Below are 27,802 nucleotides of genomic sequence, written 5' to 3' on the forward strand. Positions count from 1 at the left end.
TATTGAATTATGCTAAAATAAAAAATATTTAAAACAGGGAAAAAATGTTAAAATTATAGTTTATACGTATAAAGTGTGAAGATAATTTTCAAATGCCTTCGACATTTTACGATAATGTATTTTTGGCATATTTGCGCACGCGCACTAAATTAATGAGGGAAATTTGAAAATATAAACAGCAACTTGTTGAGTACCTAGGTATAATTTGAAAGGTTTCCTCCCATCTTTTATTCTTTTACATTACCAAAAATAACCCTATTCTATCCTTTTCATTAAACACTAATCGAACGAAATAATTATGAATAAAGATTAAAGTGAAATAGAAATTACGTAGAATAGAATATAATTTTTATTTTCCAGAATTAAATTTGAAATAATTTACAAGAGAAGAAGGACACATAATTGGCATAATTTGCCATAAACTGACAAAGGCTTAACTGGGCATGCTTAAGTGCTATAATCATGATGGACATAAAAATTATCTGTTGCAAATGATAGTTATACATGTTATACCTACATGTACCTACCTAAGTCTACCTAAGTGTATCCAAACCCAGGAGATCAGCTTGCTCCTCTATATTTGGCTCTATTTCACTGTCTCTATCACTGTTGATTACTGTGCTACCTCCGATCGGGAAGTTGTAATCTACTGTGTAGTCATAAATCATAGGATGTTCTTTCCAATACCGTAGTCTAAAATCGGTCATCTTGTTGGTTCGTTCTGTATTTGTGTTTGAACTTAACACACGGGGAAACTACGCATTGACGTCACTACGCTAATTCCAGAGTAGAAAATTAGTGCAGAATACGTATTTTCTATTCTTTTGAATAAATAAACGTCTTTTCATGTTTTCATTGTTGTTCTCAAGTATTGCTCAAAAATGCCATTTTTTTCTAATGACCATTTCAATTATACTTCCGAATGTCATCAATTTTGTGGCAGGCAATACAGGTCAAGCTAGTCCGAGATTACTCTGACGTCCAACGGCTGTTTTGCCAGACAAACTGGGGCCGTGGGACGTTACAGCTCGTCCCATATCAATAAGTGGATATTTGCCCACCAAAAATAGATGCGCTGCTTCGTCGCTTCAGGTGCCGATTGAGGGTATTGGAATTATATAAATCGGGCATCAATCTGTTCATTTTTCATTTATATCTTCATTTATGTAAGTTTCACCTACCTGCCAACCTTTATTTTTCCATATTTTAACAGTTTTCAGAGACCCATCGATCTCTGCATTTTGACTTTCATTTTCAAAGATGATCAGGTGACCATGAGAAAACAGTGCCAATGACCATAATGTAACACCTCGTTCATTTACGATGCAAGTTATCTAAATTTCCGAGACCTTCCGATTGTTATCGTGGTCGGAACAAAATGCTTAATACCGATCTCCTGTAAAGGAGGTGAAAAATCGTGGTTGGCTCCTAAATGTTAAACATCGGTCTCCTTTAAAGGAGGTGAAAAAATATCTCGAGGCCAAGAACTCTCTCGTAACTTGACGTCCATTTGAAAGTGAAAGTCAAAATGCAGAAATCGATGGGTCTCTGTGAAAACTGTTTTAAATACATCACAAAAGTTTACATTCATTGTGCGTAAATGAATATTATGCAACGACGAGTTGATGCAGCTATAGAAGTATTCCTGTTGTAGCCGAAATGTATTATCTATCCTAAAGTAATGCTAACAAATCGTGAAGAGAAAATGCCGTAGACTTATTTTCTTTTTTTCTTGCATATATACAAGTTTTAAGACACGTAATATTCTTTCTTTTTCCCATTTTATACCTTCAGCATTAATTTCCGTTTATTTTCACGCAAGTATGTCTCTTTTCGTAAGTTATATGAATTACCGATAAAAAAAAACCTGAGGTCATAATCAAGTATAGATTTTTAAACTTTAATGCAATTGAAAGCATTAACAACAACCTTTTGCTTTTTAAAACTTTTATTTTGTAATCAGCTGTTTGTAATCGTAAAATGGAAATGGTGTAGACTTATTAGCATAACAGATAGTGAATAATATTTTCTTTTTTACTTGTATAAAAAAACTTTAAGACGTGTCACTTTTCTTTAAACTACCCTAATTTATTCAGCGTTAGTCTCCGTTTATTGTTACACAATTATATCTCTTTTAGTAAATTAAATATTTATTTACTGATAAAAAGCAGAAGTCAAAATCAAATATAGTTGTTTTTAAAAATTGATTTAAATGTACAGAGTAATTAAAAGAATTAACAACAATGTTTTGATTTTGATTTTAATCTTTCATTTGTTTCAAGCAATCAGATATAAACTGATAATCAATAGACAGGAAATACAATTGTTTAATTACATTAGAAATCTCGCATACTTTGACTGTCGCGTGCCGGCATAGATCAGAAGAATTAGGGCAATTAATTACCTGGTGTGACACCGTGTCACTCCAGACTGGGAGAGATGTCGCTAATACAATAAACAAAAGGTAACAGATTTACGCGGAAGTCGGAGGGAATACTCCCAAATTTCTCCGAGAATTTAGGGAGTGATGTCGGAGTTTCCTGGTGTCACACCAGGAAAAAACTCGGTGTATGGAGTTTGGGATGACTTTCGCAAAAATTGTACTGTAGGTTAATCATGTTAATAAAAAACAATTTACATATATTTTTCATAGAAAAAAAAAATTATTCATTATAAAAAGATAGATATTCTGACCATCATGACTGTAGGTAAATATTCATACAAAATTCCATTGATGTAGAAAGGGATGGCAAAAAATGAGGTTTCCTGTTGAATAAAACCCCAAATTATTGCAAACTATTTTAAAACAAGATCCCACAAACAAATAACGTAATTGCCGTAGACTGAAAAATCACCTAATTGACAATAGAGCAATTTGATTTGATAGATCGATTTTGACGCCATTGGAATTTGAATGTAAACAAAACAAGGTCAGTAACCAGGGTTTTATTGTTAATTTTGATTTTGTCATTACAGGGGGGAGCTTGTACCCACATACGCCATGAGTTGGGTTCAGGATGAATGGAAGGAGGGTTTGCCTTATAAGGCATTGCAAAAAGTCAATCAACTTGAACAACAGTTTGAACGATTGAAGAAAGAAAGAGATCAAAAGCAGTTTCAGCTTGAAAGCTTAGAACAGGTATATTAAACATATAGATAAACATAAGATACGTTGTATAATTTCCATTGAGACAACTGTCGATGAGAGTTATAATTTTCCACTCTCTGAAAAGTTGTTGAATAAAGGTTAAATTCTTAATACATGTACATGTACATGAAAAGGATTGCAGGAACTACTATAAACATTGTTTTTTCTTCACATTTACACACTATAGCTTAAAAAATGTAAAAGCAAAGACTAACATAACATTATCATAGTACAGATAACCCAAAGTTGTAAACACACAAAATGGGATTGGGTTAAACCAGCTTTATTTCTAGCTTTAACCCTTTTCTTCATGGATTATTTTTTTCAACACACTTGATTCGCATCTAGGATTTTTTTCAGTAAAAAAAAAATCAGCGTGTTTAAAGTGATAATGAATTGTAACAATGAATATTTCATCAATGAAATTCCAGTCAGATATTCTCATGAATCTCCTTTTTATATTGGATACAATTTTTTTTTTAAAGTTTGATGCAGACATGTTGTAGTCAAAGCCTTTCAACTGAGGTACTACACAGGCATCAAAAGGCGTCATTATGGAGTAAAGGGGGGGGGGGGGCGTCATTATGAAGGAAAGGGTTAAACCATAATAAAAATTAATGACTATTCCTGAACAAAATAAAATGAATAAATTTGATAAATTAAAATGCAATATATCAGACAACTTTATCTTTTATTAAAAAGATCTAACCAGTAAACACACCCCAAAAAATGTTCTTCACATTTTGTGCTTAAAAACCTACAGAACAACTATGACAAATAAAGCTTCTTCAAGGTTCCGTGTAATATCTTATTTTGCAGCACATTGATTATTTTCAAAAACTTGTATGCAATAAAAGAGAAACTTATGGTCATTTGTAGTTGAGTTTAAATGTTTTCTATGATAATTTAAAAAATAATGCAGAAAGTTTGTATTTATATGTTTTACCTCTCACTGTTCCTGGGATATTACTTTTCTTTTATTATCTGGGCACTGGTTGACCACAAATTTTAGTTTTCAATTACATGTTAATAAAAAAAATTATAGGTTCGAATGCTGTCATGTGCTGTATTTGTTTAGATAAATGGATCAACAGTAATGTTTTTTACTGAAATGTTTTCACTTTACTTTTCTACTGTCTCATGACAATTTGAACACTGATTATTTTCATAACTTAAAGACATTGGGTATTAAATAACAAGGTTTAATCTATTGTTTGTATTTCAGGCTCTTCAAATTCAGAAAAGAAAAGTAGATGAAGAGAAAAATCAGTATTCAGGACTCAAAAGAGAAAATCAGAATTTATCTGAGACATGTCAGGAAATAGAGAAAAAGAGAGAGAAGTTAGCTCATGATTTGACACAGAAAGAGAACCAGTTGTCTTGTCTGGATGGGAAACTGTCTCATACAAAATCACAGTTAGATGCTGAAACTAAAAAAGTAATTAAATATATTTTACTGGAATTCTCTGATTTGATTTTATCAATTTTTGATTGAAATTAAAACTAAAAAAAAATAAAAAATTATGAAATAAAGAATGGAGATTATAGGAACATGTTAAATTTATTTGTTTTCAAAAATAGAATTATTTACCGGTCATCATGTTAGTGATGATAATCATGGGCAGTATCACAAATAAATATATTCTAAAACAGAAATGTATTTATGATAAACATAAAAATGAGAAAATGATATCTGGTGGGGGTGTGGGGCAATAATCTTGAGTGGAAGAAAGATCCGTACACTGTATCACAACAATCCATAAAATATTACATGAACTCACAATGTTTAGAAAACTTTAGGTTCATGGCAAAAAAAAAATCTTTTAACAAAAAATGAAAGAAAGTACAAAACAACATCACATGTCCTTTAAAGGTTTTCAACAAACATAAAAAGTTTGTGTAAAAGCGTCAGGGTAGAACTTTTTGTACTAAAATTTTATGTTCAATGATGTTTTTTAGTCAGCACAGACACAGACAGAGTTGGAGAAGATACAGAGAGATCACCAAGAGACAGAAAAGAAACTAGAGAAGTTAACTAGTGACCACAATAAGTTACAGGAGTACAGTAACCAACAAAGGGCACAGATAGATCAGCAGACAGACAAAATTAAGCACCTGGAAAATGACTTTAAAAAAATAGCAGATAGTGCTTGCAGTGTATCTGCATCAGGTAAACAGGTCAACTGTACATAGTACAACTGAAGCAAATTTAGCTTTTTTTCAATCATCAGGTTAAGCATGTTAAGGGTCAACTGTAAGCCATTTGTTTTTTTACCGATATCAGATTAAACATGTTAAACTTTACCAGTCAGGGGTGGTACTACTTGTACAAGTAATCTTTATTTATTTTAAGAAGTAAATGAAATATACTTATATAAGTTAATTATAATGTTTAAATGATCTCCCCTAAATTTTCTAAACAAATGTACTTGTATGGTTGAAGGGCACTAGGAATCCCCAATTATGTACGTTGCTTTCCAGTGACCATGAAAGCTATCTCATGTTATCAGTTTATAAATATTTTAGTAGAAAGAGCAGGCACATGTACATGGAAAAGGCCTTCACATATTCTAGATATTAAGACATTTAATTTCCAGGTGTAAACAGTGTGTCTGATTCAGGACTTCAAGAAAAACTCCAGCAGATAAATGTATTAAGAGAAAGAGATGCTCAAGAACTGAAGCAACTAAAGGAAGAGTACAATAATCTTGAAAAGAAGGTAAATATTTTGTAAATAAGATCTATGATTTAGATAGCAGCTAATCATGAGAGACATTTAGTCCATTAGGTCCGAGTACACAGTTATCCTCCTTTGATTTCCGTTGTCCACGAATGTAATCCCTAGTGGGGACAGTGTGTTGCTTGGCTGCCAATTTTTTTAGTACCTCTTTGAAATGTATTCCTTCATGTTTTATGCCTCAAATAGCAAGTAGAGGGATGAAATTACACTAAAAAAATTTGGGTCATGAATTTTAAAGTAAAGCAGTGGTTTGGTCCAGCTGAAAAAGATTTAAAATTAGCACTTCAGAAGCTGTCAAAAGATTTCAAGACCCCTTTAACCCTTTCCTCCATAATGACGCCTTTTGACGCCAACACCTTTACTCCATTTTGACGCCTGTGTAGTACCTCAGTTGAAATGCTTTGACTTAAAAATGTCTGCATCAGACTTAAAAAAAATTGTATCCAATATGAAAAGGAGATTCATGAGAATATCTGACTTGAATTTCATTGATGAAATATTCGTTTTCACAGTGCATTAACACTTTAAACCAGATGATATTTTTTTACTGAAAAAAATCCTATGCGAATCAAGTATATTAAAAAAAAATCCATGGAGGAAAGGGTTAACATAGAATTGCCCATATTTTGAGTTGAGAGCCGATGAAGTTTTCTATAATTTTGATATAATTTGTCCCAAAAGTAGTACAACACACTGTAAAAAAATTATTGAGAAAACACAGGTGTTTTTTTTTAGTTACATTTATTGTCTAAAAGAAATGCACTACGAAATAACTGTGTACTCGGACCATTTTACATAGCACCAATTGGATATTTAGTCACATCAATATTTTACAGTTGTAGTGTTTGAAAAAAAATTCCATTTTCCACCTATCTTGAAGGAAATACACATAAATTGCACTTGTGTAAAAAATAATTTACTCCTGTTAGGATTTAGTTAAATTTGAAATGTATAAATACTGATAGAATAAGTTTGTTTTTCGGAATATCAATCATGGAAAATAATATATTTATTTTTTTGCCAACAGACAGCACAGGAGATTGAGAGATACCAGACAGAGTTGGCCAAATTGAAATCAGAATCTTCTGATCAGCTGATCAAGATAGACAACTTTAATGCAGCTAATACCAAAAAAGAACAAAGCAGCTTTCCAGGCCACGGAACTGCTACACAAAGCATGGTTCAGAATAGGAACCATGTTGATAATGATCCATTTGGATTTGGTATTGGAAGTACAGGCAATAATAGAAATAAGACTAAGGATAATGATGCCTCAGGGTTTGGACTTGGATTTGGAAACACGTCAGCCCCCAGAAATAGATTTGGACAAGGAAATAACCAGAATTCAGGTCCTCCTGGGTTTGGCAGTACAAATGGTACAAATATTAAACATGGACATTTTCATCTTAAATTGTAAAAATTGTGAAGATATATGTTTAGATAAAGACTTTTTTTAAAGCCAGCTTCAAATCATTCAGAATTTGATGATTTTTTAGATATTTACGTTTTTAGTGACTTAGTTTCTGAACTTGAAGGCTGTGCGGCATGACATTTCCTTTTTTTCCTATCGTAATTATCTTAGTTATGGCTATCAAGTTAACAATAAAATTTAAAGTAAGAGTTAAAAGGCAAAGCAGAATTTTTTCATAGATAAATAAAAAATATTGGAATCATTATACAATTTATAGGGTGTCAAATGACTTTTATATAAAACTTCAGACTACCAAAAATTGTTCTTATATACCATCTCCAATTATTTTTGTATTAATCCTTATCTGTATTCTTCCTTCCTTAGCAGGTTCAGAAACAAGTAGTTGGTCATCAGGAAACTGGCAGGATGGTTTGTCATCTGCAGCTTCAAAGCATATATCACAGTTGGAGACACAGGCTGATAGATTAAAGAAAGAGAAGGATCAAAAACAATTCCAGTTGGAAAGTTTAGAACAGGTATGTATTAAAGAGAACGGTTAGAACCATTCCAAGTGGAAATTGATACCCTCAATAATACATAAATCTACAGTATTTGCCATTTTGTATGTACATGTAACACCATCCTGTCTACTTATTTTACCAGAATATGCAAGAGCATCAATAAACAATGATTATTTCATGTAATAAAAGGAACCTCAAGGATGATAATGACTATACTTTTATTACAGGCACTGGCCAACCAAAAGAAGAAAGTAGAAGAAGAGAAGAATTTAGGAGTGTCACTACAAAGAGAGATACAGAATTTATCTGAATCATGTGAAGATGTAGAGAAAAAAAGACAGAAAATAGCACAAGACCTTCAAATAAAAGATAATAAATTATCAATAGTGGAAGGACAGCTCAGTCATGCAAAAGCACAGCTAGACACAGAGTTACAGAAGGTAAAACAGATGCATATCACATAATTATTGGTCACCACTTTGCCTATTTCTTGTAGTTAAACATGTTTACCTTTTCATGTTAACATTTTGTTAGCTTGAAAATCAAAGAGAAGCTAACATTTTAATCTTGAAAATCCAACTTCCAGAGCTTTAGGCTGTAATAACTCATTGAAAGCTTCTTTTTATCCTTAGTCGATAGTTTTTTATACTTATAATCCAGGAAAGTGATATTGGTACATATTATAAAAATAAGGAGATGAAGTATGATTGCTATAAATGACACAACTATCCACCAGAGTTCAAATGAAAAGCAATTATCTGCAACCATACAACCTAAAACAATTAGAAAACCCCATACCATATGGTCAGCAGTCATCTATAAAAAAGGTACTGACATAAAAAATGGGTAACAATTCGAATGAGAAAATTAACAGCCTCATTTATCATACTTATAAAAAAATATGGCGGGATTAAAAATGTTTGTGAGCACTCAAACAATCCATTAACTTGGTGAAACAGGACAGCATACAAATCATTTACAATTGGCTTAACTAAAAAGATCAGTACATTGCACAAAATTGCTATACTAGCATAAAAACAAAGAAACAAAGCCTGAAGAGTATTCATAGATAGTGAAATTCAGTACAAAGCCAATTATTACAATCAATGAATAAACCATGTTCTCCCAGACTTAGGTATCAACCAGTACACATCCAACTGACTTGCATTATAGATGTTTGCACCTGTTCTAAGTCAGGTATTTGATTTACAGTAGTTGTCGTTTGTTTATGTAATTTATACATGTTTCTTGTTTTTTTTTATATAGATTAGACTGTTGGTTTTCCTGTTTGAATGGTTTTACACGAGTAATTTTGGGGCCCTTTATAGCTTGTTCAGTGGGAGCCAAGGCTCTGTGTTGAAGGCCATACATTGACCTATAATGGTTTACTTTTATAAATTGTTATTTGGATGGAGAGTTGTCTCATTGGCACTCAAACCACATCTTCCTATATCTAAGTTCTAGAATTGTAGGCTCACCTTACAATCTATATGATGTCCACTGTCCCAAGAATCTTGGGATTTTATAAGTTGTGAATACAGTTGCCTCAAGCTAAGATAAAACATTTGATATTGATTTCTTTTTTTGACAGACTGGTAAGCTACAGATAGAACTAGATAAAAGCCAGAGAGAACACCAGGATTACATGAGAAAGACAGAGCAGACTGCTGCAGAACAGAGTAAACTACAGCAGAGAGCACAGATGGCTCAGCAGGAACTACAACATACTCAGGAAGCTATCACGTAAGTCCCTGTAGTCAGTGATATCTTAGTGCTGTTATTGTTGTTCTTCATCTCAACGTCACAGTAAGGACTTCACGTTGGCCTGTAGCACCGGCTTTTGCAGAATTCTTTGCAATACCAATTTGGACAGACTTTTGAAAGACTTTACACCATCTAATCATACCTGGTTGTTATATAACATGAGTTGGTTTTTGCTGTTTTATTTTAGTGGTTTTCTTGTTCCCACTCTGATTATCCTTATACAGAAAATATACTGCATGTTCTTAGTTGACTTGTGTTGCTGTGTTTGAGCTTTTAATAAACACATTTATATAAGAATTAACATTTGAGTTTTGTTTTATTAAAAAAATAAAAATTAATGAAAAGAAAAATTGAAAATAATTGATCGATTCATTATTTTAATTTTTGTATCATGTTGATAGTACAAAACGTTAAATTAAATTTTTTGTTCTTCTATCAAAATTTATGTATAATTATATATTTTTTTCAGTGCACTTAAAAAGTCAGAAGCAGATCACCAAAAGAAGTTGGAGTTAAAAACAGAAGAGCTAGAAAAATTAAAGGATGAACAGAAAACTATTAAAGATTCAATTACAGAGAAAGACAGAATGATGCAAGGTATTATAAAGGGAAATATTATTTTATTTTAAACTTTTAAAGGAAAGATCAACCTAAAAATCATTAAAAAAGGTGAAACCTGGGATAAAAAGCCTACACATATTCTCAAAATTTAAAGAAATACACTGGCCACCTCCATTAGTCTCATTGAGAAAAAAAAATCTGTTCATGTATATAACTTGAAAGTAAGGGATCTAAATTGTGAATTTTATTTCTGGAATCACCAACATCTTTTGCAGTAGCTGAAAATGAAGATTTTCTAAATAAATAAAAAAAAATAAAAAACACTTAGAAAATAAAACATTCTGCAAGAAGTTTGATTACTAATGTTTCTGACTATAGTTACATTTTATTCAGAAAGCAAAATATGAAAACCTACCTTCTATTTCTAATTTATTTGTTACTCTATTAGCTATTATTGTTATCAATAATACTGTGACTACTGCGTTAAAATATGCCTTTGATTTTTTTTTTTCCATTTAGCTCCTTTGTATTATTTTTTTTTTCATTATTTAATTACAGAGGCTAAGAAAAACTGGCAGCAGACAGAACAGAGCTTGAAAGGAAACCTACAGGAGAGGGAAAATGAGGCAAAGACAGCTACAGAGAAAATGTTATCCATGGAAAAAGAGTATAAACAAATGCAGAACGAGTATCAAGGATTAAAGAACCAGATCAGTGATAACAAAGCGACAATAGATAAAAAGGAGAAAGAATTACAGAATGTTAATCATCAGTTAAACCAATGCCAGGAAGAGTTGAATACTCTACAGGGTAAACTCACAAAGAGTACAGAGGATTATCAGTGTCTCACCACAAAACATGATCAACTACATTCTAGTCATCTGACTATGACCAGTCAGATTCAGGACTTCAAGAAACTTGTGGAAAGTAAAGACCAGACCATTGAGGAGCTGCAGGGTACTATGGATAAACTAGAGAAAGAGAAGGAAGATAGAGAAAACGAACTGCAGACGGAGATTACTGACCTTCATCATAAACTTCAACAGGCTCATACAGCAACGGAAGAGAAAATCAAAGAAACAACTTCCCTAGAAATGCAGATACTTTCCGTTCAGATGCAGGCTGATAGTTGTACATACGATAGCTTGGAGAAAGTCAAACAGATGGAAACTGAAGTGAACCAGCTGAAAACAGACTTAGAAAAGAAGCAGGATGTACTTGTTTGTAAAGAAAAAGAATTGTCCGAGTTTGGTGAAAAGTTTAACGACATGAAAAAAGACCATGATGAAAAATGTCAACAAAATGGAAGTCTGCAAGAAAGTGTTGACTCCCTGACTGGTAAAGTTAGTGATTTGACATCTCAAATTGATCAGATTAAGGAAGCATTGACACAGAAGGACAATGAATTGATTGAATTGAAGCAACAGGTGGCGACAGTTGAAGACAAGGCTTCACAAGATTTGCAGATCATGTCTACTGAGCTAGAAACAGTCAGATCGCAGGCCAAGGAGGTTTCTGATGAGAAGGAAAAGATTGCTGATATACTAACACAGAAACAATCGCAGATAGATGAATTAGAAAAAGCAGTTTCTGAGTTAAGAAGCGAAAAAGATGACCTTCATCGCAAATCCATCCAGTTGACTGAATCATATGAGGATCTCACAGAACAAATACATACCAAGACTGCACAGTTAGAACAAGCAAATGATGCTGTATCTCAAACAAATTCACAACTGGAGATAAAGAAAGAAGAAGTTCTGCAATTACAGACAGAAGTTGATAGTCAAATTTCTAAGAAAGATGAGACTATTAAAGAAATGGAGAATGATGTTAAAGAACTAAACGAAAAATTAGAATTGTCAGAAAATACTGTTGCTATTAAAGAAGATGAAATCAAATCCCTGAAGGAAGAGGTGATTGAATTGCAATCTCAGACTACCAGCTTTGGGAAACAGCTCCAGAGCCTTACTGAGGAAGTAAAAAGTCTGAAATCTCAAGTGGAAAATTTGACAGAAAAACTTGCCAATGCATCTGAAACTGTAGATGCCAAAAATTCTGAATTGGAATCGGTGATCAATGAACTGTCTCAAAGTAAAGAAGAAAGTGGGAACCTTGTTAAAGGACTGGAGGACAAAAATGGAGAAATTAATGAACAGCTAAAGACATTGTTAGAGGAAAAGGACATGCTTTCAGAAATTGTAAGCTCAAAAGAGAAACAAATTGAAGACTTGGAGAATAGAGACATTGAAGGAAAAACAGACATTGAAAAGATGATGAAAGATTGTTCAGTATTACAAGAAAAGAATGAGGCACTAAATACATCAGTGTCTGATTTGACAGCTAAACTTCAACAGGCAGATGAAACAGTAACCAGGATGATGAGTGAACTTCAGGAAAGCTGTAAACAGTTGGAAGAGGTCAACGGACAAGCAGCTGAAGAACATTTGTCCTTGAACAAGGAAGTCTCAAATCTGAAGCAGGAACTAGAGGATGAAAAAACCAGCAAAAATAAACTTGATGAAGTTCTAAGAATAAAAATGGAACATATTTTGTCACTGGAAAGTGAGTTGCAGGAGGCAAAAACTGAAAATAAAAATAGCTCAATTCAGTGTAGTGAACTGACAGAAAAAGTGGCAGCTTTACACGAGGAATGTGACAAAGTGCATGAGCAGCTTCAACAAGCCAGTGATGCTTTAGAGTCAAAAACTAGTGAACTTCTGAAGCTGACAACTGAAATGGAGGATTTAGGTAGGGAATCTGGAGAATTAAATATGAAGCATGATAATGATAAAACAAATCTTAGTCAACAAATCACATGTCTAACAGAGGAGAAAGACAAACTACAGAATCTATTGGATTGTAAAGAGGAATCCTGCAAGGCTTTGGACAAGACTTTGTCAGAACTTAGAACAGAACATGAACAGTTAAATGAGAAAGCTGGAAATCTTCAGAGTGAACTGACCGATTTACAGCAAGTTCACAGCAATGGTCTGACTCACATGCAACAGGCAGAGGAAACTGTTAATCAGAAAAATCAGGAATTGTTGGACATGAAAAGCCATCTTGACAAGCTACAAGAGGAAACTGCATTGACTTTGGGAAACATTTCATCTGAAAATACAAAACTAACGGAGGAAGTTGAGAAGATGAATGTTGAAAAAGAGAAACAGGGAGATTTGATTAGAGCACTACAAGAGGAGAAATCATCATTGATAAAAGAAAAGCAAGCTTTGAATGAGCAGTCTCAACAAATGCAAACAAAATTGGACATGTTACAAATGGATTTGGAGGACCAAGAGGAAGGCATGAATGGAGTCCAAGAAAAGGCGGAAAAATTAGAAGAGATCATCAACAACCTTAAAGATACATTACAAAGTAAAGACAACGATTTGAAAGCTGCTAAAGAAGAAATGAATAATGCAATGTCAAAGTTAGATAATCTTAACCAAGAACATGAAGATCTTACAAAGAAACATCAAACCATTTCAGAACAATTTGACCAGCAGACGACAGCAATGACAGAACAGATGACATGTCTCCAACAAGAGAGAGATAACCTGAAATGTCTCCAGGAAGAATCTCAGACACTTAAAAATCAAATGGAAACCCAGAATGCTTCTTATGGAGAGAAAGAGCAGGAACTATCAGAGTTGACAACAAAATGTGAAGGTCTTGATGGAACCGTGAATAATTTGGAACAAGACCTTGAAACAAGAAGTCAAGTTTTACAAGACATGGAATTAAAATGCATGCAGCTGCAAGAAAAACTAGAATCTCATCAGGATAAACTGAATGAAGGTGAAGAGAGAACGAGTCAGATGTCAAAACACATGGCTGAATTAGAAAGTCAGCTGACAAGTTCTAGGGCACAGTTGTCTATTAGGGTAGAGGAGACTGAGTCACTCAACAATAAATTTTCTAGTCTAATGGAAGAACTTGATGATAAAAACAAGGCAATAAATGAATTAGAGTCCACCCTGGCCAAACATCGTGAGGCTATACAACATTTAGAAAACAAGGTGATGAATGTGACATCAGAGAAGGAGTCATTGTCTGTCAGTACGTGTAAGGATATTGAAAACATGAGAATCAAACTTGAATTCAAACAGGATACCCTGGAACGTAAGGTTAGTGAACTGCAGAAATTACAGATAAACATAGTTGATATGGAGAAAACAGTACAGAAATATAGAGCTGATTTGGAACAGAGAAATGCAGATTGTAAAAATCTTTCTGATAAATGTGCTCAGCTACAGGAGTCATTGGACAATTTAACTCAAGAAATGTTAGAAAAGAACGAACTTAGTCAAAGAATGCAGGATTCTTCAGACATGATGGAAAGTAAGTTAAAAGAAGTCCTACAGAACAGTAATGACAAAGAAAACGAATTTTCTGCTGAATCTAATGCACTCAAAGGGAAATTGGAAAAGATGGAATTGGAGATGGATGAAAAGCAAACACTTATTGAAGAACTTAATGACAGAATTCAAAACATACAACAAAGCTTTGATGTTAGCAAAGCAACATGTGAAAAACTGACACCAGAAAATGAATCACTGAAGCATGAACTCAATCAGTCGAAATCAGAAAATAATCATTTGAAGGAAAGACTAGAAGAATTTAGTGAAACTCTGAACATTCATAAAACAAAAGGCACTGACATGGAAAATGAATTAAAACAAAAGATAGACCAGTTATTGAAGGAGAAAACTGATCTGAAAGATGAAATGAGTAAGCTTAGTGCCGAACTAGACAGTGCCAGTAATTTGTGCTTAGAAAATCAAGATGAAATAGAGACATGTAAGAACACTGTTTCAAATCTAGAAAGCCAGCTAAAACAATTTGTATGTAAAGTGGAAGTTCAAAATAAGGAAATACTTGAAAATTCTGGTGAACTCAAATCACTGCAAAACCAGTTCACAGCATTGAATGAGGAGAAGGACAATTTGATGAATTTAAAAGATCAGCTTGAAAATGACCTCAGTGTCTGTAGAAATAAACTTAGTCAGCAGGATGAATTGTTGGGAGAGAAAACTTCTGAAATTGAAAAATTGAAGAATTTAGTTGGAATGATTGAAAAATCTAAAGAAGACTTAGAGAATGACATTGCCACACAAAATGAACAGTCAGGCATGCAGGAAAAATCTTACAATGAAATGATTCATGAACTTAATTTAAAGGTTGAGTCACTTCAAGGTCTGTTGGAGAATTCTAAAAGTGAGATGTTAGAAACTCAAAGTCAGATGAAAGAAGTGAGTAGGGAGAAGGATGATCTGGAGATAGCAATGTCATACAAACTGGAGACCATCCAAAATCGACTGAAGAAAACAGAAAATGAAAAGTGGCAACTGCAACAAGAATTAAATGTCTCCAAAACAAAGGAGGCAGAACTTGGTCTAGGAATAACCAGTAGTCAATCAGAATCGGACTCACTCCAACATCAGTTAGTAGAGATGGAAGAAAGTCTTACAAAGGCCTGGTCTGAAGCAGAAAACCAAGACCACAAGTTCCAAGAAGAGACTAAACAGTTAAATGATCAGCTGACTTCAGTCAGGATAGAGCTGAAGCACAAAGAGGAACACTTGTTTGAAGTGGAAACAAAACTGGAAGAGATGACAGCAGAAATCGCCAGTAAAGAGAAATTGTTTAATGATACCAAAAATAAATCTGAATACAAAAAATCTTGTATGGCAGATAAAATTACCAAGTTGGAAAATAATCTGAAGGAAAAGGAGGATGAAGTTGACAGTTTACAGAAAGAGATTCATAACTTCTCTATTCAAAAAGAAATTGATGACTCAGAGCAGAAACAGATGATCGACATGCATCAGAAGGAAAAGAACAGCATGTTGACTGAATTTGAAAATCAGCTGAGTATAACAAAGAATAAACTAGAAGAGGAAAAAGATGAACTTAGATTGATGTTGTCTCAGGCTGAAGATGTATGTTCACATTCAGAAAAGGAGTTAGAGTCAGTCAGATCACAGTTGAATGACTTGAAAAATATATCTAATGTCAAGAGTGTTGAGGAGTCACAGTTGGTGGCTGGTCTGAGAAATGAAGTTGGTGAACATCAGAATATGAAACTTGATTTTGAACAGCAAATAGAGAAATGTAATCAAGAAATAGCAAGTTATCAAGAAAAGGTGAATGGTATGGACCAACTGATTTGTAATCTTCGGTCACAAATAGAAGAATTACAAGTATCTGTTACAAAAACTGAGGAGGAATGTAGAATAAAGGTTATGGAGATGGAACAAATGTCACAGAATCATTCTTCTATGGAGGAAAAGCTTGAGGAAGAGATGAGTAAAAACCAGAGGGAATTACAGAAAGTTCACAGAGACCTTGAAGAAGTTAGATTATCTGTTGTAGAGAAAGACAAATTAATTGCAGATTCTCAAAGTGAAATTAATTGTCTCCTCGCTGAAAAAGGTCAGTTTGTTGAAAATATTTCTAGACTAGAGAGAACAAATGAGACATTGGAAGAAAAACTATCAAATCTGCAACAGAACCTGTCATCAGTGGCCTCAGAGAAAGCAAGTACAGAGATGACTGCCAGTGAAACTACATTTGCCTTGGAAACAATCCAGAATGAAGTACAGTTGCTTCAGGAGAAACTTGTGACATGTGAAACAAAGATTTCATCCATGGATGATGAGATAAATAAGTTAACAGTGGAAAGAGATGATCTGAAACAACAGCTGCTTTATATAACAAAGGAGAAGGAGTCTACAAAAACATCATATGATGAACTTGAATCTCAATCTGAGCAGGAAATTACTGACTTGAAGGAGGAGTTATCTACCTTGAAAAGTAAATTGATGGAGGAAGATACTAAATTAAGGGAAAAAGACAATGAAAATATTTCTCTTCAGACTAAGATAACTGATTTGGAGAAAAATGTTTCTGAACTTCAATCTGAAACAGAACATTTAAAACAGAAAATAGATTTTCTTTCTTCCGAGTCAGGTGAAAGAAAGCAAGAATCCTTTGGAATTGAACAAAATCTAAAAGATTTACAGAGTGATCTGGTACAGTGTGAAAGAAAATGTTCAGATCTGGAGTCTGAAAAGACATCTTTAGAAGAAAACATTACAGCAATACAACAGGATCTGGCAGTGTCCAATGAAAATCTACAGTTAATGAAAGATGAATTGTCATTGGTGAAAAATGAACTTATTTCAACCAATAGTACGTTGGAACACAAAAATGAAGCAATAGAAGAACTCACCAAAGATATAAATAGTTTGCATGAAACAGTATCAACAAACGAGATAGAAATTCAGGATCTGAAATCAAGTATGTCTTCTCAGAACGTTCTTGAGCAGAACCAAATGAAAGAAGTTACAGAAGTGCAGAGAGAGGTCGAGCAATTAAGACTTCAATTAGAGGAGAGAAATGAGGAATATGACCAAGAAAGTGCAACTAAGTCCAGCAGATTATCTGACTTAGAGTCTGAACTCGATTCAGAGAAAGAAAGAGTATGCTTACTTACCGATCAAATTGAAAGTTTACAAAGCGATAAGGAAATGAGTGAAAGGAGTAAAGATTTACTGGAAGAAGAAATGTTGAGTCTTCAACAGGAGAAGGAAGATCTAGAAAATAAACTTATAGATAATATCTCAGAAGTGAATGAGCAGAAAGATCAATTTCAACAGTTACACAATCGCATTGAGCTTTTGGAATGTGAGAAGAATGATTTAGCCTCACAGATTACAGAGTCTGAATCTCAGCTTATGTCAACACAAACATTCTCACAAGATGTTCAAAGTCAAATGGACGACCTTTCTAATGAAAACCAGGAAGTAAAAAGTAAACTCACAATAGCCAAAGAGGAAAGGGACCAGTTGCAGGAACGTTTCCAGCAATCGGTGGAGGAGTCAGAAAGACAGAAGGAAGAGCTTGAAGGAACAGTACAACAACTTCAGCAAGAAATTGACAATTTTAGTACTGATAAATCTGATCTAAATGACAAATGCAGAGATCTGGAACAAAAATGTAGTCCAATGTTGATTGAAATTAAGAATCTGGAAAATAAAAATCTTGACTTCACTGATCAGCTAAGAGCAGTTGAAAATGTTAAGTCCAATTTGGAAGTCAGACTGAATGAAGTTCAAAGCTCACTGAGGGAGAAAGATGTAGAATTAAAGGATAGTGAAAGAATGATGAAAGACTTCGAAAATGAGGCACAAAATTGGAAAAATCTCCATAATGAGCTAGTGAGCAAAGATGAAGAAAAGAATGTTGCTGGAGGTAGATTAGAGTCGGAACTTTGTGAACTCAAATCTGACAATAAAACACTGAAGGTAGAAAAATCTGAGTTGTTGGAAAAAGTGAAATATTTGACAACAGATTCAGATAATTTGAGAATGGAAATTGAAGCTTTGAACATGGAATTGTCAAATGTACGAACTGACAAAGACAATTTACAAAGTGAATTTCAGCATTTGAATATAGAATTCGAAGAGAGTAAAAATCAACAAAGTAAATTATTTGAAGAAGCCAATATGCTGGACAGTAAATTGAAAGAGGCTATGAATGAACGGGAAAGACTTTTGTCAGATGTAGAATCGATTGCGCAAGAGAAAGATGTTTTGATTGAAACAGTAGAAACAACAACAAAAGCTGGACTCACAGATTTCAAAAACACACTGGAAAAACTTCATGACACCATTAAGAAATATGAGGAGTCCCTTCAAGCTAAGAGAGCAGTTATTGTAGAAAAGGAAAACCAACTATTGGAAAAGAGAAAAAATATTGAGATGTTAACAAACCAATCAGAACAGAAAGATGGTGAAATAGAAAGATTGACAGAACAAATAGACGGATTAATAAAGGAGAAAAAGGCAGCCGATTCTGACATTGAGACATTTAAAGACGTCATTGAAGGATTGGAAATGGACAATGAGGCTCTTACAGCAGAAAAGTCTTCTTTGGAGTCAGAACTGAAGATTGCCAGTACTGAACATAATGACCTTATTTCAAAGGTTGAGAGGTTGAATAAGGAGGTGAGAGAAATCGAGTCTCATAAAGACTCTCAATATCAAGAGGAGAAATCAGAATGGGACACGTGTAAAGTTGAACTAGAAAATAGAATAGAAAGTTTAAACGCTGAACTGATGGAATTACAAGACAAACAAATGTCTCTATCTCAAGAGGAGGATGAATCAAAAGTGGAGATCAGTAGATTGCAGCAGAATCTTACAGAATCCCAAGACCAGTGTAAAAAGTTTGAAAATCAAGTTATCTCCCTTACTGATAGAATTGATTTACTGAATGCTGAATTTTTGGAGATGAAAGATAAATATGAATTATTGCAAAAATCTGAAAGTGAACTGAAAACGGAGAAAAATCAAATAATTGCTGAGTTAAAGGAAAATTCTGAAAACAGCTCGCAATCAATTGAAAAATATGAACAGGTGGTTGAGGAAGTTAAATCTTTACAGAAAGAAGTGCTAAAATTGACTAGTGAGAATATCAAATTAGAACAACAAAATGCTACCAAGGAACGGGAGAAAGGTGAACTTCTATCACAGTTCTTGAGTCTTGAAGATCAAAAAGCAAGCCTTAAACAGACTAATGATGCCTTACTGTTAGAGGTAAGTGTATAGAGTCCAAGATTACTAATGAAGTACAGCCTGTGATAAATTCGTTATAAGGTTAACTACGGACCCCCTACGGATCCATATAGGGTTTGTAAAATCCATAGGGGTGAGGACGGAAGCCGTATCCCCTCATGGATTTTATTCCCCTCTATGGATCCGTAGGGGGTCAGTAGCGAACCATATAACTTATAATGTGGGATAGTTGCCAAGGAGATAGAAACCCTATAGATAAAAAACATCTAGAGGTCAACATGCAGTCTTCAACAATACTGTCAATACAATATATTATGCTGTAAATCACATTGATTGTAAACAAAACTTATGAATGAATTTTAATAGAGGCTTAGAAATATCAAAACAAATTCCGAAATGACTAAAACATATACTGACATGACCAAATAATACATCTAAATTTTTCTTATTATATCATATGAGCGAAAACTGAATAAAAAATAATATCAGGAATATTTTAAGCAGTATAATTGTGAGTTTGATTCAATTTTGTACATGGCTCTACTGTCCAGTAATGTCACCTTTCTGATTCTATCCATTTCCATGACATGATGTTGCATAATGGACATACTAGATGAACAGAATTTCTAGCCAATATCATATGAATACAATGAGACTTTAATGATAAACTTTCAGGGGATGGGTTAGTTATGGGCTAAAAAAGAGGGGCAAAAGATACCAGAGGGACTTTCAAACTAATAAATCAAAAGTAAACTGACAATGCCATGGCTAAAAAAGAACGAGACAAACAGACAAAAAATGGTACACAAAACACAACAAAGAAAAATAAAGACTTATCAACACGAACTGAACAGCTTATAGTGCATCTGTTTATTCAATAAGGAACGGTTAATTTTAAAGTTTAAAAAAACATTGTTTAAAACATTGTTTTCTAACGCACATCACCATTCTGTTTATTCATAATGATTTCTGTAGGTGAAAGATGCAGAAAATGAACTGAAAAACAAGTTTAGTGAGTTAGATACCTGTAAAACTGAGCTGATAACACTGGAATCACAATTATCAAGTAAAGATGACATTCTGTGTTCACTCAGACTAGACCTGACAGAAGCACAATCTTACCAGGAGAGATATACACAGTCTAAACAGCTACTAGATTCTACAAAGGTAAGTGAACTGATGAATATGTTATATGTATTGGAGTTTAGTATGACGTCCATTTTCAGTGAACAAGTACACATTTTTGTTTAGCTGAAGCAAGCCTTTGGGTGCAGGATTCTTGCTGTGTTGAAGACCCATTGGTGGCCTTTGGTTGTTTTTTGGTAATTGGTCGGCTGTTGTCTCTTTGACACATTCCATTTCCATTCTCAATTTTATATTCTCAAAGACGCAAAGGGCAATTTTTTAAACAATCAAAGAGCACTATTCATTTATTTGTTGGGGATGACAATTTTTATAGATTGAGGAAACATTGTATATTCCTGGATATTTAATTTCGTGGTTTTGCCGAAGTCTGCATACAAGCATTTAGTTCTTTGTTTACCAAAGACATAAATTTGTGGTGTACATATACTGATGAAATCAATAAAAACTATTATCACTTGAATTTTAATTAATCCGCAGTATAATACCTGAACAGAAAAAAGTGAAATTGTCAAAACTTCAAACAATTTTAAAATCTATTTTGGACTACAACTGCTATTAAAAAAGGAAATGGTCATTTTTAAACTTGACCTCCGTTTTCTCATCAGAAACGACATCTTAAAGTTTAAACGATGTAATGAGTGTGGTTCTTAAAAGTTTCTTTCAAATAAATTTATTGTACAAAAAAATATTTCTTAAAAATCAGTTAATTGATTCATGGTCATCAACAGGAATTCATCTAGGAGGGCAAACAACTCCAATTTCTCTTCCTTGCGAGTACCCAAAACTTTATTTCAAGAAACAATTTTAATTTTTAAATTCAAAAATAGAATAGGCAGTTTTATTTACTTGAATGAAATGATTGTTGAAAACAATGCACTTGGTTTTTTTTCAAAGGCTGAAATGCACAAGAAGACAGATATAATGGAGAAACAGATAGAAGAAAAGAACAAAGAATTGCAAATCTGTGTTAAAAACCATGAATCAGAAATCCACAATCTGTCTCAGAACTATGAAGCCCAAATCACAACAATTGATAAGGAACATAAAACAGAGATAAAGAAACTTGAGGAGACGAATTCTCAGGAAATGTCTAGACTCAGTTTGGAACATTCAGAGGAAATATCTAAATTGAAAAATTCTTTGAGTAAGATAGAGGAAACACAAGCTGTTAGTAATGAGGCGATGGAATTGAAATCTTCACTGGAAAAAATGGAAGAAGAAATAAAAGAATATAGAGGGAAAATCCAGACACAAGAAGAGGAAGTACAAAAATCTTCTGAGGTATTGATTCATTTTATGATTCGTCCTGAACATGCATGAAATATTTGCCACTGGACATTAAGCAACCAACAATATATCAATTAATCATTTTATGATTCATCAATCCACAACCATATCTTTACTGTTTCTTTTGAGGAGAATTTACAGAATCAATTTAAGTACATATGATTTTTTTCCAATTGTTAGAATTTATCTATAAAATTTAATTGAGCTTGTTGGCTCCATTTTTTGCTCCTTAGTAAATCTGACAGATCAACATTAGATTTATATCATCAGTAGCTAAGAATAGGGTTTATGAAACCTGACAATTTTTTTAATTTAACAAAAAAATGTAGAAAATACTTTATTCTATATCTGTAATTGCAATTTATCTCAATAATCTGTCTACAAAGTTTTTTGTCTACTCTCTTCAAGCATACCAAGGGATTATATTGTTTGGAGGTTTATACATGTATGGTGTGTGATATTAAAAAAGCTTTATTATATATACCTAGAATAGATGTTTTTACATGTAATGACACAATACAAATTTATAGGAGATTGCTGTAAAAGCCTGTGAAAAGTTACAACCATAATTGATATATCTTTATCATCACAGATGGCTTCTGCTAAACCATTGTTAAAGTTATAAACAATTGAATTGATTGCATTACACATTATAAAATGTTCCTCATTAAAATTACTCTTTAAAATATGAAAAAAAATGTATTAATCAATTGAATATACATGTATCAACTGCAAAAATGTGGGAAAAAAAACACCATATAAAACGAAAGATCAAGTGAAAAGAGAATGTCAAATTCATACAAAAATGCATTGTGGTTACATACTTATTTGAATTGAAAAATATAACATTACTATGGTATTTTTGTTAAGGTTTTGATCAAATGGGAAAGCAGATGTTCACGGCTCCAAACAGAGCTCACAGCAGAGAAGTCAAAATATATGAAGTTACGTCAACAGTTAGAAAGAAAATCTCAATCCAGTGATGAGACAGTAAGTTCACTTTATATACAATGTCAGGGATGCTTGACCAAGTACCAGTATGTCCTACTGCCAAAAAGTTAATCTGTTGAAAAATTATAATATCCTGAGTCAAAAGTTGGTATAAATATGATAGTTTGATAGTTTATTAAAGAAAACTCAGCCGCAGAAGACTGCGTAACAGGAGCATATTATGCACAATATAAATCACAACATATTTCATAATACATACAGTATACATTTATATGAAAATAGTCTATAGTATATATTTGATCAATAATGGTACTCTGTCTTCTTCATATGTGATTTCTTTATGAACAATGGTAAAAAAGACAAAAAATCGATTTTCATTCAATTAGATGTAGTTTCCTTCTAGCATGGAATATTTACAATATAAAATCCATTGGTCCCTTGCCTGTCGGGTTAAAGAAATGAAAGAAAGCTAACTGTGTCTAATCTTCAAGGAAGGAGACATTATGTTTTGGTAGTACTTAATCTTCTCATTCACACAAGTCCGGGCGAAAACTTTTATCTTTTGACACTCGAATGTAATATTTGCATGAAGGTGTATTTCAATAAAACTCTGTTTAAGACTGTTTTGCAAATTAAATGACCTTCCTGTGACCTCAAGGTCAAAATGTTTTATTCATTTTGATAATAACTTTTTTGTTTCACAGAAAAATAATTTATCCTTTGACATGGCTATTGATATTTGGAGCACTGAATGAAAATGTTAACCTAGATTCCAATGTTGATTTACATTTGTGGTTACTGTGGATTCATTTATTTTTGTGGATTGCTGAAAACTTCGATATTTGTGGATATTCGATTCTGTGTTTTTGCCAATTTTTATTTACAAATCCTATTGCAAATATATAGTATTCATTGAACATTTGAATTTGTGGTTCACTTGTTCCACAAAACCAACAAAATCTATATCCAACGAATAATAATGAATCCACCGTTTTCATATTTATTGTTCTATATTTCAGAGTATAAAAGAATTGGAAGCCAAAGTGACAGAATTAACAGAGGAGAAAAACAAGGTTATTGAAGATTGTAAACAGGCCTTTATTAAAAGGAATTCACTGCAGGCTGAAAACAAACGTCTGACTGCCACGGTCAAAGCTTTGTCTCATAAATTAAAAGGTAATTGTAATCAAATAGATAATGCCTCATTACCTGTAATTTAAACATCAATGAAAAATAGAATTAACCTAAAGATGCATTCCATATGTTTGTAATGTAATGTAAAATTAGCCCAGTGAAATTAATGAAAGCTTTTCTTCATGCAGTACAGTGACAATACAAGCAATCCATGCGGAATGAAAAGTTTCTTGGACTGAGAAAAACTGTTCACTGTGCTAAAATCATGCCTACATCTGGACAGAACTATTTAATATTCATTCATTTATTAGCTTGACAAAGGAGTTTAATACATTGTATGAGCTTTTTTTAGATCTGTACAACAAACATTTTCTGTTAGCATTTTATTTAAATTTTTCACTATGTTGAATGAACTAACTATTTTTTACTGTTTCTATTATTTTTGCATTATGAGAGGGGTATGCTTATGATAACAACACATGTATTTCTGTTCAGATTGTTGTGGGGAAACAGTCAGATATTGACAGTATTGTCATTTGAAAGATAAATGATTGGTATATGAATTGTCACTTCTTTCAGTTCTTTGGTTGGAACATCTATGTCATTTGGTCTAGAGTTGATAGTTGTCTTATTTGCACGTCTTTTTATTTTGCTTATGCTGAATTTTATCAAACAGAATTATGTTTTATTTATAGGAGACCATACAAAGCCAGTATCTACTTCAGAAGAAACAAAACACTCTATGGGATCTACTGTTTTATCTACAAAGACTGATATCTCAGAGACAAACTCTTTACTTGGTGGGAAATCTAAAATTATAGATTCAAGACAGTTACCATTATCAAATTCTAAAAACAATCATCCAACTATATTTAGTACAACAGATTGTGCTATAATTAGACCTACTCCTAAACATCCTGTCGTTGGTCAGGAAGTGACTATGTCTTCAGAGCAGTCAGAGTCTAGTCGTAGAATGAGTATTTCCAAATCGACTAGTTCTTTACCTGGAGGTGAATCTTGTCAGAGAATGACTAGATCACATAGTGTTGCTGCCGTTCAACAAAAAACAGTTTCTCCTCTGACAAAAATATCTGAAAAACGAAAATTACCACAAGATATAGAGAACAGCCAGAAGAAGCTTAAATCAGGTTTGTATTCCTTCATGTAAATAATTTTAGATAAGAGATACATTTGCTTTACCTCTGTTATATATTTGGCATATAAGTAATTTGTAAAATAGTTAACATGCTAACAGTTTGAATTCTGCTTTCTAAATGTGCCACAACCGTTTAGGAAATGTTTGAATGTAATTTTTGAAATGACCACCTGTTTGTTTCGGTAAAAAGTTGTGTACACCTACATATTTCTTAATGAAAGTTAGATTTTATAGTTATCTCCCCTTATAATGCTAAGCTGGAAACAAAATTTGTATCAAACAGAAAATATTCTGTATTTTTATGCCCCATTTATGGGCATTATGTTTTCTGGTCTGTGCGTCCGTCCGTCTGTTCGTTCGTTCGTCTGTTCGTCCGTCTGTCCCGCTTCAGGTTAAAGTTTTTGGTCGAGGTAGTTTTTGATGAAGTTGAAGTCTAATCAACTTGAAACTTAGTATATATGTTCTGTATAATATGATCTTACTAATTTTAATTCCAAATTAGAGATTTAACCCCATTTTCATGGTCCACTGAACATAGAAAATGATAGTGCGGATGGGGCATTCGTGTACTGGGGACACATTCTTGTTTAATAAAAACCCACCTAGAAATGATAAGATAAAACACATTTAGATGAAAAGTAACATATTAACTTTCTCAAAATTTTGATGCTTTTGGGATCTGGACTGATTGGTTTCTGTTATTGTTACACTTCAAGATGGTAGTAGACACCCAATTTACCACAATGAGGCTTCCTCATAATCTTAACCTTATTATGCCATTGTGCACCTTCTATTTTTTTTTTATCAGAATTGGTTTTGAGGTTTCCTTTCAGTAGCAAATCATAGTGTTTGCAGGGGACTTTTGTATCATTTTGTAATGTTAACTTTCAGTACTGCTACTTCAATTAATATTACATGTGTATCAGAAAATTGTTGACATTTTTTTTAATAAGTGGAAATTAACTGTACATAATTCTTTTCCTCAACAGATTTCCATGTAGAGAAGAAGCCACTCAGTACGATAACTAATAGTCCTTTAAAGAAGATACAGGAAGAATCACCTCGTGCTTTACCCAAACGTACACTCAGTTTAAAACGATCTCCAGAGGTACGGAAAAATCTAAGACGTCCAAATAGTCCAGAAGAAAAAAATAATACTGACAATCAAGACTGCAAAGTATCATAGCAAACTTCATTTCAGGATTTATTTTGTGTTCAATAACTTTCAAGGACTTTACGTGGTATAGTTTGTTCAATAGCATTCAAGGACCTCATGTAGTATTAGAATTATTTTTATACTTGTAACATACGTGTAGTTTAGCATTATATTTTTACTATTGTAAAAAAATATAAGAATATATCTCTGTGCTTGTTTTCTAGCTATTTCATGTATTTCTGTGCAAAATTGATATTTTACATGATTATGCATAGAATAATCACAATTATATGGATAGAAAAAAAACATTAAAAGTTTGATTTTGAATAGAATACAAGACATTTTACATTGAATGAGTTGAAAAGAAAAATAGAATTTTTCACATTTTCATGCTATCTTGAAACTGTGTATTCTATGAAATTATCTAAGTTATCTCCCCTTCTTAAATTTTTTGAAAATAAATAGACCATTATTTTTTTTAGGCAAAAAAAAAGTTGTTGTTATTTAAAGGATTGTAAAAGTGCTTTATAGATTTTTAATTGACCTATTTAATCTGTGAAAAGCCTTATCACATATTATATATTTCCTAAACAAAACTTACTTATTTTGTTGAACAGATATTATGAAGATATGTATAGATCTTTTCATTATATTTTGACCAAAATATGCACCAGTAGTTCACTTATATAATGTGTTATACATTAAATTTTACATGCAAATGTAATGCTTAAAGGGAAAATAGTTTATTTCCAAGTATCCAAATCTGATAACCTATTTAAAAAAAAGCTGATGTATTTTGATTGTTATAGATTCTGTTATTACTAGGTTAAGTTTCAGTGGAAGGAAATAACTACGATTCTAATAGGTATTTATGTTTAGCAAGAAAAACAGTATAAAACTTATTTCACTGTTAGCCTTTTTTTTAGTTTTTGGTGTTCTTTTTTTGCCTACTTCACGATTTTTGTAAATTTGTTACTGTATTCATATATGAAAAGATCCAAGTTTTGAGTAAGTTAGTTTGTTATTTAATTAAATATTAAATTAATGACTTGCATGATTTATCTGTAATAACACTTTCATAAAATAATGTCTACCATATGCATATGAACCAAAGAAAATGTGTATTCAAACTTTATAGCAAACTATTGTTATGAATATACATGTATATAATAATATACTTTTGCTTTGGTTGAGTGTAAGTTGTCCTTCATTATAACTCATCTACATATACATGTCTCAAGGATGG

General features: G+C 32.7%; 1 protein-coding gene across 2 annotated transcripts; it reads left to right on the forward strand.

Moving 5' to 3' along the window:
• Nucleotides 1-129: 129 nt before the first annotated feature.
• On the forward strand, nucleotides 130-27,446 carry LOC143069587 (uncharacterized). 2 transcript variants are annotated; one of them, XM_076244286.1, is made up of 17 exons: nucleotides 130-198; nucleotides 2,977-3,139; nucleotides 4,374-4,586; nucleotides 5,108-5,318; nucleotides 5,746-5,867; nucleotides 6,916-7,264; nucleotides 7,684-7,835; nucleotides 8,048-8,260; nucleotides 9,412-9,563; nucleotides 10,054-10,181; nucleotides 10,704-19,747; nucleotides 20,702-20,893; nucleotides 21,767-22,153; nucleotides 23,030-23,149; nucleotides 24,130-24,286; nucleotides 24,940-25,392; nucleotides 26,390-27,446. In XM_076244286.1, the coding sequence occupies exons 2-17, from the start codon at nucleotides 3,002-3,004 to the stop codon at nucleotides 26,584-26,586; spliced, it is 12,228 nt and encodes a 4,075-aa protein (XP_076100401.1). In that variant the 5' UTR covers nucleotides 130-198; nucleotides 2,977-3,001; the 3' UTR covers nucleotides 26,587-27,446. The 2 variants fall into 2 exon arrangements, with proteins under 2 accessions (XP_076100401.1, XP_076100402.1); XM_076244287.1 differs by having other exon boundaries at nucleotides 7,687-7,835.
• Nucleotides 27,447-27,802: the final 356 nt, after the last annotated feature.

The sequence above is a fragment of the Mytilus galloprovincialis genome, chromosome 3 (genome assembly GCF_965363235.1).
Source record: "Mytilus galloprovincialis chromosome 3, xbMytGall1.hap1.1, whole genome shotgun sequence".
Lineage (NCBI taxonomy): Eukaryota > Metazoa > Mollusca > Bivalvia > Mytilida > Mytilidae > Mytilus > Mytilus galloprovincialis.